Source organism: Antechinus flavipes, chromosome 2, assembly GCF_016432865.1.
Source record: "Antechinus flavipes isolate AdamAnt ecotype Samford, QLD, Australia chromosome 2, AdamAnt_v2, whole genome shotgun sequence".
In the NCBI taxonomy this organism is placed as follows: Eukaryota; Metazoa; Chordata; class Mammalia; order Dasyuromorphia; family Dasyuridae; genus Antechinus; species Antechinus flavipes.
The window spans coordinates 501,618,692-501,636,127 of NC_067399.1; the positions used below are offsets into that span (position 1 = coordinate 501,618,692).

At 39.9% G+C, this 17,436-nt stretch overlaps 1 protein-coding gene across 1 annotated transcript in view; it reads left to right on the forward strand.

Moving 5' to 3' along the window:
* Positions 1–17,436, forward strand: part of HMCN2 (hemicentin 2) — a 185,863-nt gene that overhangs the window by 43,053 nt on the left and 125,374 nt on the right. The window contains 1 exon segment of the mRNA XM_051980197.1: positions 615–764. Coding sequence (XP_051836157.1) covers positions 615–764 — 150 coding nt within the window.

Here is a 17,436-nt window from a genome sequence, read left to right on the forward strand (position 1 = left end):
CACAAATACAGGTGCCTTAATTTAGCCTCTGAAGTTCTGTGTGGATTTAGAGAATCAACCAAACCCAATTATTCTCTCTCCTCATGACTGCCAGTTTCAAATGAGAGACACAAGGAAAAGAAAGGAATAAGGTCACAGCAGAAGTGGAAGTTGGGAGTTGCATGGAGAGGTGGGGAGAGGAGACTAGATGAGTTACTCTGGAATTCCCAACCATGTTCACAGATTCTGAGAAACTGGCGATATTTCTGGGTCTTTGGGTGAGCCCTGGAGTCCCTTTGGGATTTTACACTGGAGCCTGGGGACTACCCTAGAAGAAAACTACTCTTCTAATTTGGTCTTGATATTGAAATATGTGTATGATGAGGGTTTGGAGAAGGGGATGCAGGGAGAGAGAAAATAAAGAATAGAACTTTGGGCTTTTTACCTCCTCATATTTTCTGTAGATTTTTTTCTACTCATAGAAGACATTTCCCTCAAGATAATGTACAGGGAAGCTTAGGATGAGAGAAGGGGAGCCATTTGCTTCAAGCAAATCCTGATCTCTACATGATCCCCATTTGACCATTTTCTCTAACCTACTATCTTCTCCCATCCTTTCCTACACTGGGGCCCAGGAGGCCGGGAAATGATCCTGGCTCCCGAGGTGGCTCATACTGGAATTCTGCGGATCCAAGAAGTCCAGGAGAGAGATGCAGGCAACTATATGTGCAAGGCAGTGAATGAGCTGGGAGCAGCATCAGCTGACATCAAGCTGGAGGTTGGACGTAAGTCTCTTCCCTGTAGTCCCTTTTCTCCCTTTTTCTTCTCTCTACTCATCCCCAACCAAGCCCCATCCGCCTTCTCCAGCCCTTTTCGTTATAGATGGGCTGAGCAAGGAGAGCAAACATCCGTCCCATCCTGCTGGGCATTGGACTGAGAGCGTTGGAGACTCAGCCACACGCTGAGCCAACTGTACCAACCGTAGGACAGATGAATAGAAATGTTAAGCCAAAATTTCTTTTGGGCTGCTGGCTACTTTCATCACGAAAGATGAAAGGTCTGGAACATATACATAACTGGAATGAGCAGGTTACTGAACAGCAAGGGAGTTCAGTGGTTAGACCGACTGGGTTAATGGCAGTCATTGTTTCTGCTGGATTGATTTATTCAGTATCCATAGAATCATGAACTGTGATCTCACCTTGCAAAAAGACCACCTCCCACCCCAGTCCTGTGAATGACCATTACTGAAGTATTTGAATAAGACTGAATCATATAATTTCAGGCCTGGAAGGGACCTCAGGATATATTAAATTAGAACAAAACTTCTTAAACTGCTAAACAGACCCCACATGGGGTCATGTAACTGAATGTGGGGGTCATGAAGAATTTGGCAACAAACAAAGATTTCTAAAAGAAGGACCAATAAATTAATTCAAAATCCAACCTGTAATGAATCCGAGGTATTTCTGGCAGCGCTTGCCCATGTGGCCTTGCATGACATCATTGCAGCCTTTGTTCTGAGCACCCAACACATTCGCTCTGCACTGCTCAAGCATGAATGCTGCCAGAAACAGCTCAGCTCAGATTCGAGATGGGGTCCAGTAAAACCTCCCCAGGTGAAAAGGTCTCACAAGTGGAAAGAGATTAAGAAGGCTTGGATTAAACAATGGACCCTACTCAGGCAGCACTAAACTAGACCCTAAGAGGTCACCCAACCCAAATGGGCAAACGGTGAGAGAGGGGAAGTGAAGTGTGCTGGGGCACACCCATAACAGCAGGGTTGGGATTCGAACTCAGGTCTTTTGACTCCCCATCTAGGGCTCTTTGCGTTGTGCAGTGCTACCTCCAGTAAGTGCTTATCTCTGAGTATATTAGGCCCTGGGAGTCACAGAAGGAAAAGATTTAGTCGTGGGGAAAAATGGATATATCACATGAAACAATCAGAAAGTAATTCAAGGCCAAAATAACTGAGTACTTGATGTAGTGAGTCGGATCATGAGGGCTCTGAAGCACAGAGGAGACAATGATCCATGAAAGCTGGAGCACTCGAGGGAGCTTCAACACAGAGTGGTAAGGTATGAGAGCACACCAGACTTGGCTTGGGAAGACCTGAGTTCAAATCCAGCCTTGGACACTCACCAAATGTGTGACCCTGGAATAGCCATCTGATCTCTGCTTTGGTTCTATTTTCTGTAATAGGAGAATAATAAAAGCACTTACCTCCTAGGAGGTTGTAAGGATTAAATGAGGTAACATGTGAAGTACTTTGCAAGCTGAAAAGCCCTTAATTAAAGTTACCAATTATTAATATTATTAAGAGGGAGGATCTGAGTTAGAGTCTCCTCGCCCCGCCTTTCTGTATTTTTCTCTCTCTCAATCTGTTTCTCTCTCTGTCACTGTGTCTCTCTCTGTCTCTATCTCAATCTCTCTGTCTCTGTTTCTCTTTCTCTGGGTCTCAGTCCCTCTCTGTGTCTAGTCTCTGTCTCTATCTCAATCTCTCTGTCTCTCTAGCTCTCTCTCTCTTTCTTTCTCTGTGTGTGTCTCTCTGTGTCTTTCTGTTTCTGTCTCTGTCTCTGTATCTCTCTGTCTGTCTCTGTCTCTGTGTGTGTGTCTGTCTCTGTGTCTATGTCTCTATCTCTGTTTCAATCTCTCTATCTCTCTGATTCTTTCTGTCTCTTTGTCTCTGTTTCTCTCTGGGTCTGTCTTTCCCAGTTTCTCTGTCTCTGTATCTCTCTCTGTCTCTGTTTCTCTCTCTGTCTCTATCTCTCTCTCTGTCTTTGTCTCTGTCTCTGCTTTTCTCTCTGTTTCTCTGTCTCTGTCGCTCTCTGCCTGTTTCCCTCTGTCTCTTTTGGTCTCTATTTCTCTCTGTATGTTTCTTTCCCTACCTGTCCTTTTCTTCCTCCTCTTCTTCCTTCTCTCTCTTTCCTTTTCTCTTTTTCTGTCGAATTTCACCTCTTCTCCATCTCTATTTCCACCTTTCTCTCTCTCCTTCTCTTTTTTCTTTGTATGTGTATATGTGTGTTTTGCATGTTTAATCATGTAATATATTTCATGAAATGTGTATATTGTTTCTGTCTTTGTGTCTCTTAGTCTCTCTCATCCTGAACTCTGTCTCTTCTCTGCACCTCTATAGAATAGTGTTTACTCCTTAATTACTCATCCCAATCTATTCTTCATTATATGCTTGTGTATTTGTTTCTCCTAATAGATAAAAAAATCCTTCAAATAAAATGGGAACCCTGTATTAGTTGTTTCTATATCCTTATGGAAGTTGGAAAAATCTTTGTTTAAATCCTTCCTCAGACACTTACTGTGTGCCTTGGATGAGATATTTAGAACTGCTCAGAATGCATAAGATTGGTGACCTTTGAATTTTGTTGTCTTTAACAAAAATGATCAGAAGCACATTGGTAAACTTTCCATAGCAACATTTTATTTTCTAAAATAATCTTGCATTTTAAAGGAAAGGAAAAGAGAAACTAGGAATCTCTGGCTTATTTCTTGCTACAAACACTTCCCGATGTTTAGCACTCTTTCTTAATAAGGAGACTTAAGTAGCTTCTAAATGCTTTTATGTTCTGAACAGGTCTCTCTACCCTTACCCCCAGCATAATTTTCTGTAAAATAAAGCAATGCTTATTTTCCCCTTAATTCTTTCAGTTAATTTGCAGAGCCTGTGTTATAAGGCAGGCCAGCTTCTCAAGCTATGATTCCCAAATGCAACTTCTACCTGTCTCAGTTTTTTAAATCTGCAGATGAGGATAATGCCTGGCAGTGCCCATGTCGCAGAGTTGTTGTGATGTCCAAATAAGATAACTTGTTTATTGTGCTTTATAGACCTCAAAGTACTATGTAAATAAATAAATGTAAATAAGAATAATAAATAATAAATAAGAATGTAAATAAGAATAATTATTGTCATACTGCCCTGCTTCTTCAGTAAACAATGAATGAATGAATGAGGAATGGGATGATAATGCTGGCATCTAATCAGGGATCTTTGATACTAGTAATATAGAGTCCCAGCTAGGGGTATGTTGGAAATGTTTGATAACAGTTCTTCAGGGAAAAAATGTACCCATGACATGCTTTTAAGTGTTTAATTAATATACATTATTAACAATTTTTCCATCATTTTCTCTAAACAATCAAGCCCTCATTTGTAGCATTTGTTTATTTTTGAGTTGTAAATGCTCACACTGAAATTTTAACAATCAGCTCTCTGGAGTAGGTTTGAGATTGCTCCAGTATTCCCCTGGCTCCAGTAAGTGGCTGCAAGTGAGAAGGCCATAGGATTGAGACCTAACAGGGACCTTAGAGATTCCTTAACTCAGTTCTTCTTTTTAAGCAACGAGGAAACAGGTTTAGTGAGATGATGTAACATTTTCAAAGCCACTTATGTAATAACAGTCACAATTTTTAAAAAAAAGTGATCAACCTTAGGAGCAAAATATCTTCATTTTACACCTTGTGAAACTGAGACTGAGAGAGAGAGTCACTCCTGGTACCATAGCTAGTCATTATCTGAGTCAGGATTTGAACTCTAGTCCAGCTATCTAGCGACTGTATCACCTAACTGCCTCTGTATGCTTTCTACTATAGCATGTGGTCCTTATGCCCCAAATCGTCGTAGTAACAGTATCTCACAAACAGCATGTTATAGCTTACAAGACACTCAGTGATATTACAGATGAAGCCTATCAACTCTGGAGTCAGCAAACTATAAAAGCAAAACAGAACAAATTCTGTCTGTGAGGCTTACTGCCTTGATCAATAACATTTATTATGGATGATTTTAGTCAAGTCATCTAACCTTTTTCAGTCCATTTCCTATGATATAAAAAGGTTCATTTCTGACGTTTCTTCCAGCCCAGATGTATGATCCTAAATCCTATGATCTAGGATGTTGACTCTCAAAGAGGTGTTCATTGAACTGCCTCGTGGAGGGCTTGGTGCAGCATGGAAGCAGTGGGCCTGATCTTCTGGGGCAGATTTCACTGTGAGGTTTCTGGGGTCAGAGAGGAAGAAACAGGTGCTATATGGCTTTAGGGCCAGCGGGAAAACAGAGAATGCTTTCTGATGGGAAAAGGGAGCTCTTTTTTCACTCCTGGAGATGGCCCAACACTTTCTGGAGAAAAATGGGGGCTGACACCTGTTCCCCATAGGCACAGTAGGTCCTGGCAGGAAGGGTGTGAAATCAAATTTGCTGGCCATACAGTGGCAGCTGAAAACTGACCGCTTCTGTCAGCTTGGCAGGGACCCCAGGGTAGGGAATGTAGTGGGCTTGTGTCCCATTTCCTGACACTAAGTGAAAAATTCCACTCCTGGTAAATGTTTGAAGTGAGCCAGGAGGTGCAAGCCTTTCCTTTCCAGGAGGATCTGAGAACATACTGCTACTTTTTTGTTCCCATACCTTTAAAGACCTCTCTGTTGGGTAAACTATATCTCTAACTTATTCTCCCAACTGGTCCCCAATGACACAAAGACTATCCCACTTCCTTATTTTGTTTATTCTAAGTGCTGTCCCAAAGCCAGGTCCTTAATGTCCAAACTTGCTGAAAATTATCAGAGAGACGGAGGGTGACAACCCTATCTGATAATTCTGAAATTTAGCTACAATATTCCTTGGAATTTTCCTTTTGAGGTCTCTTTCAAGTGGTAATGAGTGGATTCTTTCAATGGCTACTTTACCCTCTGGTTCTAGGATATCAGGTCAGTTTTTCTTGATGATTTTGTAAGAAAAGATGTATTTGTGTAGATATATATACATGCATACACACAGTTACAAATACACATATTCCATATACACACGTCTTTCCTGTCACTACTGACTCTTTCACTAAATTCTGCTCCATAACTTGGCTTACTTAATCTCCCCACAAACAGGGATCCTTGTCTTTCCTCACGCTTTGCTTCCCAATCCACCTCTCCCTACCCCCTTATTTCTTTATAGATTTTGGAGGGTGCTATTCCCTTCGTGGTATATATGTAGTGTTGCCTATTACACCCATTCCCGATGTGAGTAGGTTGTTAGAACTATGAGCCCTCCTCCCCACCCCCAATGCCTTGGTGTCTATTCTTCCTCTGTATCTCATTTGTATAACATGATAATTATTTTTACTTTTATTCTGCCAATTTTTCTTTTGAGCTACCCTATTTTTGATGTAAATCTTAAACATAAAGCATAAATTTTCCACGTAAAAAAACAGTTTGTCCACGCTTAAACAGTTTGTCCATGTTGAATTCCTTAAAATTGCTCTTTGATAGTGGTTCTTATATTTTCTGTTAAGTTTGAGTTTGGTTGATAGAAAGACCTGAAAATCTACAAGTTCGTTAAATGTTCATTTTTTTCCTCACTGAAAATTATAGACAATTATTCTGGGTATGATATTTTTGGCCACAAGTCTAGTTCTTTTGCTTGTCTGTAGATATGATTCCAAGACCTGCAGTATTTTATTGTAGCTTCTGTTAAGTCTTGTACAATTCTAATTGTAGCTTCAGATTATTTGAATTGTTTTTTCCTGTTTCTTGCAAAATTTTCTCTGTGATCTAGAGGTTTCGAAACCAATTATTTGGCAATCATATCCCTATGTTTTTTCCACAAAGGATCTCTTTGAGGTGATGGTTGGTGGATTTTTTTCTATTTCTACTTTCCTCTTATGTTCTATTACTCCAGGACAATTTTTTTTAGGATTATTTCCTGAATTATTGTGCCAAGATTCTCTTTTTGGTCACAACTTTCTGGCAGTCCAATTATTCTTATATTTTCTCTTCTTGATCTGTTCTCTAGATCTGTTGTTTTTTTCTTATGAGATGTTTCACATTCTGTTCTATTTTCTCATTCTTTATAATCTATTTTGTTATTTCTTGGTCTTTCATAGCTTTGTTGGCTTCCCTTTGCCTGATTCTAATTTTCAAAGAGTTATTTCCCCATAATCTTCTTGTTTTTCTTAAATGGTTTTAATTTTTTCTTTAGTTTTTCCTCAATGTCTCTTATTTGGTCTTTGAATTCTTTTTCGAATTGTTTGATAAATTCTCTCTGGGCTGGGAGCCATTTCATGTTATTCTTTGGGGTAGAAGATTTTTTTTTACTAAAGTATTCTCTGAAGATGAATCCTGATCTTCTTTGTTCCCATAATATGTTTCAATGGGGGTTCTTTCTTTTTTGCCAATTCATTTTTTTAATATAAGCTATTCATATAAGCACCTCTAATCTTAAGGTTGAGGGGAATGATGCTTGAAATTTCAGTCTTTATTCTGACCAGAAACCCCAAACCAAGTGCCCACAGTCAGCAGTACCCCTGCCCCACTGTCTCTGCATTCACAGATGTGCCAGTTCCTTAATTACCCAGGCCTTCATCTTAGCAGCACAGATGGGCCTGGCATTTCCAATCAGGTGAGGTTTGCTCTGTCTTCCCAGACTCAACCCCTCCACTAGACAAACAATTTAGGAAATGAAAGTATCTGTGGTTCCTGCTGAAGCTTCAGCCATACCCAGCTAGCCCAGGGGTCCCTGCTTAGTGTTTCTGTTGAGCTAGCCCAGAGTTATTTGTACTTCAGACAGAGACAGGTTAATCCTGACCAGGGTCTATCTTCAGATCTTGTGGAGTTGTATCAGGAGGATCCCTGTTCTTCCCCAAGTCTTCTTGGATTTTCACCAGTCCATGTTCTCCTTGAGGCACAAATGTGTTCTATTTGTGGGGGAAATTGGGAGAGCTTGACATTTAGCAACCTACTCTGCCATCTTCCCAGAATCCTTCTTGCAATGATTTCTTGAAAGATGTGGTCCAGGCTCTTTTTTTTCATTGTGGTTTTCAGGTAGTACAATAATTCTTAGATTGTCTCTCCTGGATTTATTTTCCACGTCAGTTGTTTTTTCAATGAGGTAGTTTACATTTTTTGGTGTTATGAGCCAGAAATTGAAACAAGGTATTAACTCACTGGAATTGATAGAAGCAGTGCTTGTGTGCTTGGGTTTGCACCTTTGAGATTCCACACATTAACTCACACATTAGAAATCACAAATCTGGGAGATTCACAAAGTTACACCTCCCACAATCCCACTCTCGGAAGAGGAATCAACCTTTAGGTTCACACCTTTAAGAGATCATATATAATAAGAAGCTGTTAGAGCCTCAGTCAATAGTCAATGGAGTAAGTCAATTCGGGAGATTGACAAAGCCAGAATTCAGTCAGGAGATTCAGAACCAAGATTCAGAGAGAGCTGGAAGCTGAAGCTGGAAGACAAGTTGCAAGAGCTCTTGGAACCAAGGAGGGAGATAGGCCTCTAAGAAAACTAACTGGACTATTTTGAAGGAGACAATAAAGGATTTAAACTTTTAACACCAGGCTGCATTTGAGGTGATTATTACTTGGAACTGAAACTAAGGCTGCCTCCAGAAGCTCCCCAAGAAACTTGCACCCAGAGAACGACCATATTTTAGAAAAAGAACACTACATTTTGGTTTTGATGGATTCTTGATGTCTCATTAAGTCATTCACTTGTATTTGTCCAATTCTAATTTTAAGTAAATTATTTTCTTCAGTTAACTTTTTTACCTCCTTTTATATTGGGCCAATTGTACTTTATGTGTGTTGAATTTTTTTTTCATTTCAACAATTCTATTTTTAAGAAGTTTTCTTTTTTCTATTTCATCAAATCTATTTTTAAGAAGTTTTCTTCAATTAATTTGTGTGTTTCCTTTTCCAAACTCTTCTGCAAAGTTCTCGTTTCCTTTCCCAATTTTTCTTCTAATTCTTTTAAGATCCTTTTTGAATTCTTCCAAGAAAGCCTTTTAGATTGGAGATCAATTCATATTCTTTTTTGAAACTTCATCTGGAGGCATTTTGCCCTTGGTGTCCTCATGGTTTGAATTCTGTTCTTCCCAGTCCCCATAATAGCTACATATGGTCAGAACTCTTTTTGCTTTTTTGCTCATTTTTAAAGGTTGAGGTCTGCTCCTGAGGCACAAGGAAGATTGTACTGAACTTCCTCTACAGGGCAACAGGGCTTCACACACTGCTTGGCTGGTGCTGTAGGCTTTCCCACAGCACTGGATGAGCCTGACCAAATCCCACTTGTTATGCTGGGTTCAGGGGTTCGCTATTTGCCTTCTGTAGTAGTGTTGGAAATCTCACAGCTAGTCGGCTGACTGACTGGTCTGAATTTTGGCTAGAGCCTCCCACTAAATTTCCTGCACCAGGCCTCCTCACCCTGGGCCTCCCTGCTCTGTCTCGTCCCTCCCCCCTGTCCAATTGAGACAGACCTTTCCTGAAGTCTGTCCAAGTTATCTTCTTCTGGAAATTTGTTACACTACACTATGGGTTTTGTTGCTCCAAAATCTGTTCAGAGGCTTGATCTAATGGTGATTCTGAGGGAAGCCAGGAAGAGCTCAGTCAACGTCCCATCTACGCTCTGCTGTCTTGGCTCTGCCCCCTCCCCCCAAGTTATCTGGAAGGGGACAGTAGGAGAGATGACAGACTTTATATTGATTGTGAGTGAGGATTGAAAGTGAGGACATGTGAGCTGGAATCCTGAAATTAATGCTTACTTTGTATATGACCCTGGGCAAATGATTTCACATCATAGGTATCTCTATGATGTCTTTCTGCTCTGAATCCTAGGATCCTTGCACTGAATGTGGCCCATGGGGATATTGTCATAGTCTAATTTGTTATCATAGATAACTCTGTGGGGCAGGAGATAGAACACTGGACCTGAATTCAGGGAGTTTCTTATTGTTGTTTTTCACTCACTTTGTGTCTGACTCTTTATGACCCCAGTTGGGGTTTTCTCTGCAGAGATACTGCAGAAGTTTGTCATTTCCTTCTTTATCTTATTTTATAGATGAGGAAACTGAGGAAAACAGGGTTAAGGTCACAAGCTAGTAAGTGTGAGACTGGATTGAACATAGGTCATTCTGACTCCATGCCTGGTATTCCGTCCATTGTTCCACCTGTTTGTCTTGGATCTAGGAAAATCTGAGTTCAAATGCAACCTTAGATACTTAGTAGCTGTGTGACTTTGGACAAGTCACTTAACCCTGTCTCCTTCAGTTTCTTCAGCTGTAAAATAGTCATAATTGTACTTACCTCTCAGGGTTATTGTGAAAAGCTGATATTTATAAAGTGTTTAGTAGGGTGCCTGGCTCATAGTTGACAATTAATGCTTATTTCCTTCCCTGCTCTACAATGAAAAGAAATATTAGCCACTAGAGTGATTTTTGGTTTTATTTTAACTAGAGAAAGATTTCTTTTCTTTACTTTTGAAACCCTTTGGACATAGTTCCAAATTCCTCTACAGAATGATTGAATCAGTTCACAATTCTACCAACAGTGCATTAATGTCTGATTTTTCCCACATTTCCTTCTAACATGTATCATTTTCCTTTTCTGTCCTATTAACCAATCTAATAGATATGAGGTTGTACCTTGGAATTGTTTTAATTTGCATTTCTCCAATCACTAGTGATTTGGAGCATTTTTTTCTCACATGATTATAGGTAATAACTTCATCTGAAAACTGTTCATATTTTTTGATCATTTATCAACTGGGCTATGGCTCTTTTTTCTATACCTTTGATTCATTTCTCTATATATTTAAGAAATGAGGCCTTTATAAGAGAAACTTGTTTCAAAGTTTTTTTTCAAAGTTATCATTACTAATTATATTTCTCCCCCTTTCACCCTGTCCCCCATCAAAAGTGTTTTGCTTCCGACTATCTCTTCCCCCAACCTGCCCTCTCTTCTATCACACCCCCTTCTTTCTCTTATTCCTTTTTCCTTCCTATTTTCCTGTAGATAAGATAGATTTCTATGTCTATTGAGTGTTATGTCATCAATTTTTTTGTCAACTTTGAGAAGAGTAAGATTTAATCACTCTCCCCCATCTCTTTATCTTCCCCTTCATTGTAGAAGCTTTTCCTTGCCCATTTTATGTGCAATAATTTAACACATTCTACCTTTTCCTTTCTCCCAGTACATTTCTTTTTTCCCCCCCTTAATTTTATTTTTTTAGATATCACCCTTTCATATTCAACTCATTTGCTCTCTCTCTCTCTCTCTCTCTCTCTCTCTCTCTCTCTCTCTCTCTCTCTCTCTCTCTTTCTCTATTTCCCTCTCTCTCTCCCTACACACACACATACACACACACACATACACACACACACACACATACACACACACACTCCTAATTGTCCTAATTATGAGAAAGTTTTTATAGGTTATAAGTATTGTCTTCCTATGTAGGAATATGAATTGTTTAACTTTATTAAGTCCCATATTATCTCCTTTTTCTGCTTACCTTTTTATGCTTCTCTTGAATCTTATTTAAAAGTCAAATTTTCTATTCAGCTCTGATCTTTTCATCAAGAACACTTGAAAGTCCTCTATTTCACTGAATTTCCATTCCCCTTCCAATAGATTACACTCAGTTTTACTGGGTAGGTGACTCTTGGCTGTAAATGTAGCTCCTTTGCTCTCTGAAATATATTCCAAATCCTTTGATCCTTTAAGGTAGAAACCACTAAATCTTGTGTTATCCTGACTGTGAATGAATGATAGTTGAATTGTTTCTTTCTGATAGTTTGCAGTGTTTTCTCCTTGGCCTGAGAGCTATAGAGTTTAGATGTAATACTTCTGGGATTTTCATTTTGGAATCACTTTCAGAGGTGATTGGTAGATTTTTTCTATTTCTATTTTATCCTCTGGTTTTAGAATAGGAGGGCAGTTTTCCTTGGTAATTTCTTGAAAAATGTTGTCTCAGCTCTTTTTTGATCATAACTTTCAGGTAGTCCAATGATTTTTAAATTATCTCTTCTGGAACAATTTTCCAAGTTAGTTGTTTTTTTTTTTCCCAATGAAATATTTCACATTGTCTCCTATTTTTGTACTTTTTTGGTTTTGTTTTATTGTTTTTTGATTTCTATAAAGTCATTAGTTTCTGTTTGTCAATTCTAATTTTTAAGGAATTTTTTTTTTCAATGAACTTTTGTACCTCCCTTTCCATTTGGTCCATTCTACTTTTTAAAGACTTCCTTTCTTCAGTAAGTTTTTGTACCTCTTTTCCTATTTGGCCAATTTTAATTTTTAATTCATTCTTCTCCTCATTGGCTTCTTGTATCTCTTTTTACCATTTAGCCTAGTCTGTTTTATAAGGTTTTATTTTCTTCAGTATTTTTTTGTTTCCTTTATTAAGCTGTTGACTTCTTTTTTCGTGATTGTCTTGCATCATTCTCATTTCTCTTTCCATTTTTTCTCTACCTTTCTTAATTAATGGACCCTTTTTGAGCTCTTCCATGACCTGAGGCATTTCATTTTTTTTTTTTTTTTTAGATTTTGATTATAGGAACTTTGACTTTATCTTCTTTTGACTGTGTTTTGATCTTCCTTGTCAACTTTCTTTGGTCAGGTTTTTTTCTGTTGCGTGCTCATTTTCTCAGTCTATTTCTTGACTTTTAATTCTTTGTTAAAAATAGGGTTTTGCTTCCAGGATGGTGGGCACATCTTTCCAGGCTTCAGGGGTTCTGTGAAGCTATTTTCAGAGATAATTCTAAGGACTTGTAGATTTTCAGTTATTCCAAGGTGGTATGATCTAAGAAGAGGTGTTTACTATTTTTCTGTCCTGTGCTCTAGTCTGTGAGTGACCACAAACATTCTTTTCTGCCCTGGAATTGTGACAAAGGTCCCTATTCCAATGTGGCAGCAAGCTCTAGTGTGCTAGCGCTTCTCCTCACCCTGGCAGTACCACTCAAGAATGCAACCCAGATCTGAGTATGGGCAAAGCAATAGAGTTCTGTCCCCTGTGCCAATAAAGAAACCCCTGTATTCTCTTTCTAATCAGTTGTTCCACCCCCTTACCATCTGTTGGATGAGAGCTCTGGAAGCAGTTGCTGCCACAGCTGATTCAATGGCTCCCAAAGTCTGCTCTTGGATTGTTAGGATCTGGGCTGAATTTTGGCACACTCTGTGCTGGATTGTGCTTCACTTGGAGCATCAGACCTTTTCTGCCAACCTTCTAAGCTTTGGTTGGAAAATTATTTCAGCACATCCTTTTGTGGGTTCTGCTGCTCCAGAAACTGTTTTATGGCATTATTTAAAGCTACTTCCAGGGGTTTGGGGGAAAGTCACTGCCCTTTCATCACTAATCATTGGACTCTTCTTTAGCTGACCTAACTCTTCCATTGAACCTCCTGGAGTTTGGATCAGTGCTAGTTTTGCCTATGAAGGAGTGGCCCACCTAATTCTCCTATGAGGCATCTTTGTCTGTGAAATGCCTTTTGGCAATTCCTGTACTTCTGTCTGCCAGAACCATTAGGCCTGGTGTTCTCCTTTTGTGGGTTCCAGGTTTTTTTCCTCTATTTTTCCTCTCTGTCCCCAACTAGACAACACTCAGGATAAAGCCTGGGAGGGGACCTGCAGGGAACCGTCTGCTACTCCCTGGGTTCAGGGGCTCTGATCTTGGTGTGGCCCTGAGATAGTCAGAAGGCAGTCAGAGCACAAGAGAGGAGGAAGGCAGGGCAGGGCAGAGTGCCTCAAAGGCTATGGTCCCTCCACAAAGTCCTAATGTTCATGCCCTGCATTGCATGAAAATGCATTGATAAGTACTTAGGGAGATGGATGTTAAATTTGTGGTGGTTGGACCACAACCTGTCATTTCATTAAGGCAGAGAATTTTCAGTAAGGAAAAGTTCTTTACCAAGGCATAATGGCATCTACAGAAAGTTGTCCATGGCACTGAAGTTAAGTGAGCTGATTAGGATCATACAGCCAGTAAGGTGTAAGAATAGATCTTATAGGTCTTCTGTATTCTGAAGCTAGCTGCCACATTTGACCAGTGGGAAAAGATGTACAATTCATTTTGTATATGGAAGCAGTATGGCATTATGGAGATTGAGTGATGGTCTTGGGGGGAAGAAGAGCTGGGTTCAAATATTGCCTAATAGCTATTAGGCTTAACCTGTCTCATTCTCAGGTTCCTTGTCTGTAAAATGATAATACTGGTATTTGATTTATAGGGTTTTGTGAAGATCAAATGAGATTTTATACACACACACACACACACACGTGTGTGTGTGTGTGTGTGTGTGTGTGTGTGTGTATATATATATATATATATATATATATATATATATATATATATATATATATATATATATATATATTAGTTCATGACTCTCCAATGCTAAAAGGTATTAGCTGTTATTATTAAAAATGGAGATGAAGAGATATGAAATGATTGGAGATAGGAGAGTAGTTGGCACTAAAACCCAGATCTTTGCTTTGTGTCCAGTGCTTTAATCATAAGCCCATATGGTCTCTGATGAGAGTAGGAAGAGAGGAGAGGAAGGACAGCTTCACTTTTGAGTTTCTTAGCAGAGAGATCCCAGGTGGTAATTCACTTAGAAAATCCTCAGGAGGATGGGGAAGAGGAAAGGGCCCCTGATGCAGTTTCCTCATTCTGTTAATTGCATCCTCAGCCTTGGGCTGATGAGCACCAATTAATCAGTGTGTTCATTTGTATGTGGGAAGAACTGACCTTCTAGCTAGACCTAGTCCCCAGGAGGGGGATAACCATTTGAACAAAACTCTCAATCAAGGAGAATCTAAAGTTCCCCCCCTTCCTCTTTGCCATACAGCCTGAGAAGCCCTTCTCCAGAGGGAGCATGCTACAAGGGGTTGGTTAATAGAGGTATCTGCCCTTCTGGGGCTCAGGCTGCTGAGGTAATTGGGAGGGCTTCAGACCTAGAAAGGGATTCTAGGATTTAGATGGTCAGGGAATCCAGAGGTCATATAATAGAGAACAGAGCTGGTATGCAAACTCAAATCCTTTGCTGTTGCTGGGTCCTGAGGTAGCTGGGGCACTAGCTTTACAGTGGATTGGTTGATCTTTCTGTGGGAGGATTGGAACTGCCTGAATCAAAGAGAACAAAATCAGGTCATTTCCCCTGCTGGTAATAGTGTGAAAAATGTGGGTGTTTTATCATTCTTGTAATTGGATGGGGGGTATCAACAGGTTGCTTTAAGGAAATGTTTTATGTTTGTTTCTAAGTTCTTGGTAAATAGCTGATTTGGGGTCTCTGCCTCCTTGTGAATTAACTTTAGGGATAAGAAAATACTGGCATAATAATTGTGTGAGAACATGTGACATGTTGAGGATGGAGCTGTTTAGAAGAGGTGGTGTAACTAGTCTGAGGCAGAGAGGGAAGTTGTGGGGAGTGCAGCCCTGGAAGTGGGCAGGATTGCCCTCTGCTTATCTCACCGTTCTCACTGGGAGTAAAGACCTTCTCTGAGTTATAAGGATAGGGGACAGAGACATTCTGTAACTCCCACAATAGTCTTTTTAGGGAGAACTATCCATTCTAAAATTAATGTAATTGATGACTCATTTTATATAGCACTCAGCTTTACAAAACATTCCCCCACAATTTTGTTTAAGTATTATTATCGCTATTTATTATAAAAAGAAACTGAGACTCAGAAGTGCCTCTGGCCAGTTACAAAAATGACAAATGATAGCAGTATTTGAACCTAGATGTTCCTATCTACAGGGCCAATACTCTTGTCTGCCTAGCCAAGCTACTTCTTAACCTCAACGACTTGGATTTTGTTTTATTCTCTAACTGGGTGTGTCTTATATGTCTGTTTCTAAGAGTGAGCTTTTTGCTTCCAGTGGAAGGGCCCCATGGCTTTGAAACAACGTAGAACAGCTGATGAGTCTAAAAGAGCTTTCTCTTCAAGTATCTCACCCTTCCCCTAAATAAGCAGTTGCATATGTTAGCTCCATTCAGTTTTAGGGCCAGATTGGGGTCAATGGGGGCCTAGACAGTCCCTCTGACTGCCTTCCTAAGACTGGGCTGCTCCTGCCCTCTCTCCCCCCAACCCATCACAGCCCTTCATTGTAGATTGGAAATTGCATTGTCCTTTGGATGTCAGCTTGTTCCCTAATGGAGGTCATCATGGTTCCTAAGAATAGACATAACAGCTTCAACCTTAGACAAAGGCTGGGCGCCATCATTGCTAATGAACATTTATTCAGGAAATATTTATTAAATATTTGCCTTGTGCTGGATGAAACAGAATATCCAGAGAAGTTGTCGTGGTCTCTGCTATCATAAAAACTAGTTGGGTAGATACAAGGTTCATACATTCAACAGAGATCCAAAAGAGAGTGCTAGAAAGAATGCTTGATGTTATATTCCATCACATGACTTGGATTCAAGTCTCAGTTCTGCTACTGAGTAGTATTGGATTGTCTCAGAACTCCAGTTTCCTGATCTATAAAATGAGCAGTGGGAAGCAGAGGGAGTGTGTGTTTGGTTTTATTTAGGTGCCCTAGAAGTTAAGATGAAGGAAGAAGATATCCTATTACCAATTGGACAATACTTATTAGCATATGCTTGGAAAATGGCCCTTCCCACTATTTTGTGCTGGCTCGATAACTGGTGTATACAGAGAATCGTAGGAGGGATAGGGGGTGGAGTAAGATTAGCCAGTGTCACTTCTGGGCGGGAGACAAAGAGAAGAGGTTGTGGAGATTCTGCGTCCATTCAATTCACTTCTACCCCTAAAGACCAAGAATAAAGATCAAGGACTTTTGCTTATCCTGACTCTGGTTGATTCTGAGGTATTCAGGGTGCTAACACGGTCTTTACATTCTCCTTTAGCAGATAAGGAAACGATGACTTGTTCAGGTTCATATATAGCCAGAAAGTGCCTGAGCTAGGATTTGAACCCTTGTCTTCTTGACTTCCACAATTCTCTGGACTGAATTCCCCCTTGAAGAGCAAAGGTTGACAGTAGAGAAGTAGAAATGGCATATATGCATGTCTGAGGACCAGGAGACCAATTTGGTTAGAGCAAACAGTATTGGGGAGAACAGTGGGGAATGAAGCTTAAAAGATAGAGGGTGAGGGCTGGTTACTCCTCTTTCTTATTTGTATGTCTGAGATGATTTATAAATCATCCTGCCCCCTAGTTAATACTCAACTTACTTCCTGCTACAGGAAACCTAAGATGAAGCATTTGGAGAAAACTTTCTGAGCTGCCTTAGGATCTCTAGATAGAGAAATTGTAGCAATGGGAGAGATTTCAGAGAACTGGGGCATGGAAATAGGGTAAACTTTCTGGGACTCTGGGCTGAGGCCCCTCTAATTTCTATTTCTTCCTTATCTTGAGTCCAGAGGGAGAGGAGGAACATGGAATCACTTAATGTCATAGAATCCTAGACCCAGAGTCAAAAAGGTTTTTGAAGACCATCTAGTGCAGCTCCCTCATTGTGTAGATGAGGAAATGGGAGGCTGTTATATTTCTATAATATCACATTAAACGTCTTTGCCAAGAAAATGGAGCTATATTTACATGAACTGATGCTAAGTGAAATGAGCAGAGCCAGGAGATCATTATACATGGCAACAAGAAGATTGTACGATGATCAATTCTGATGGACGTGGCTCT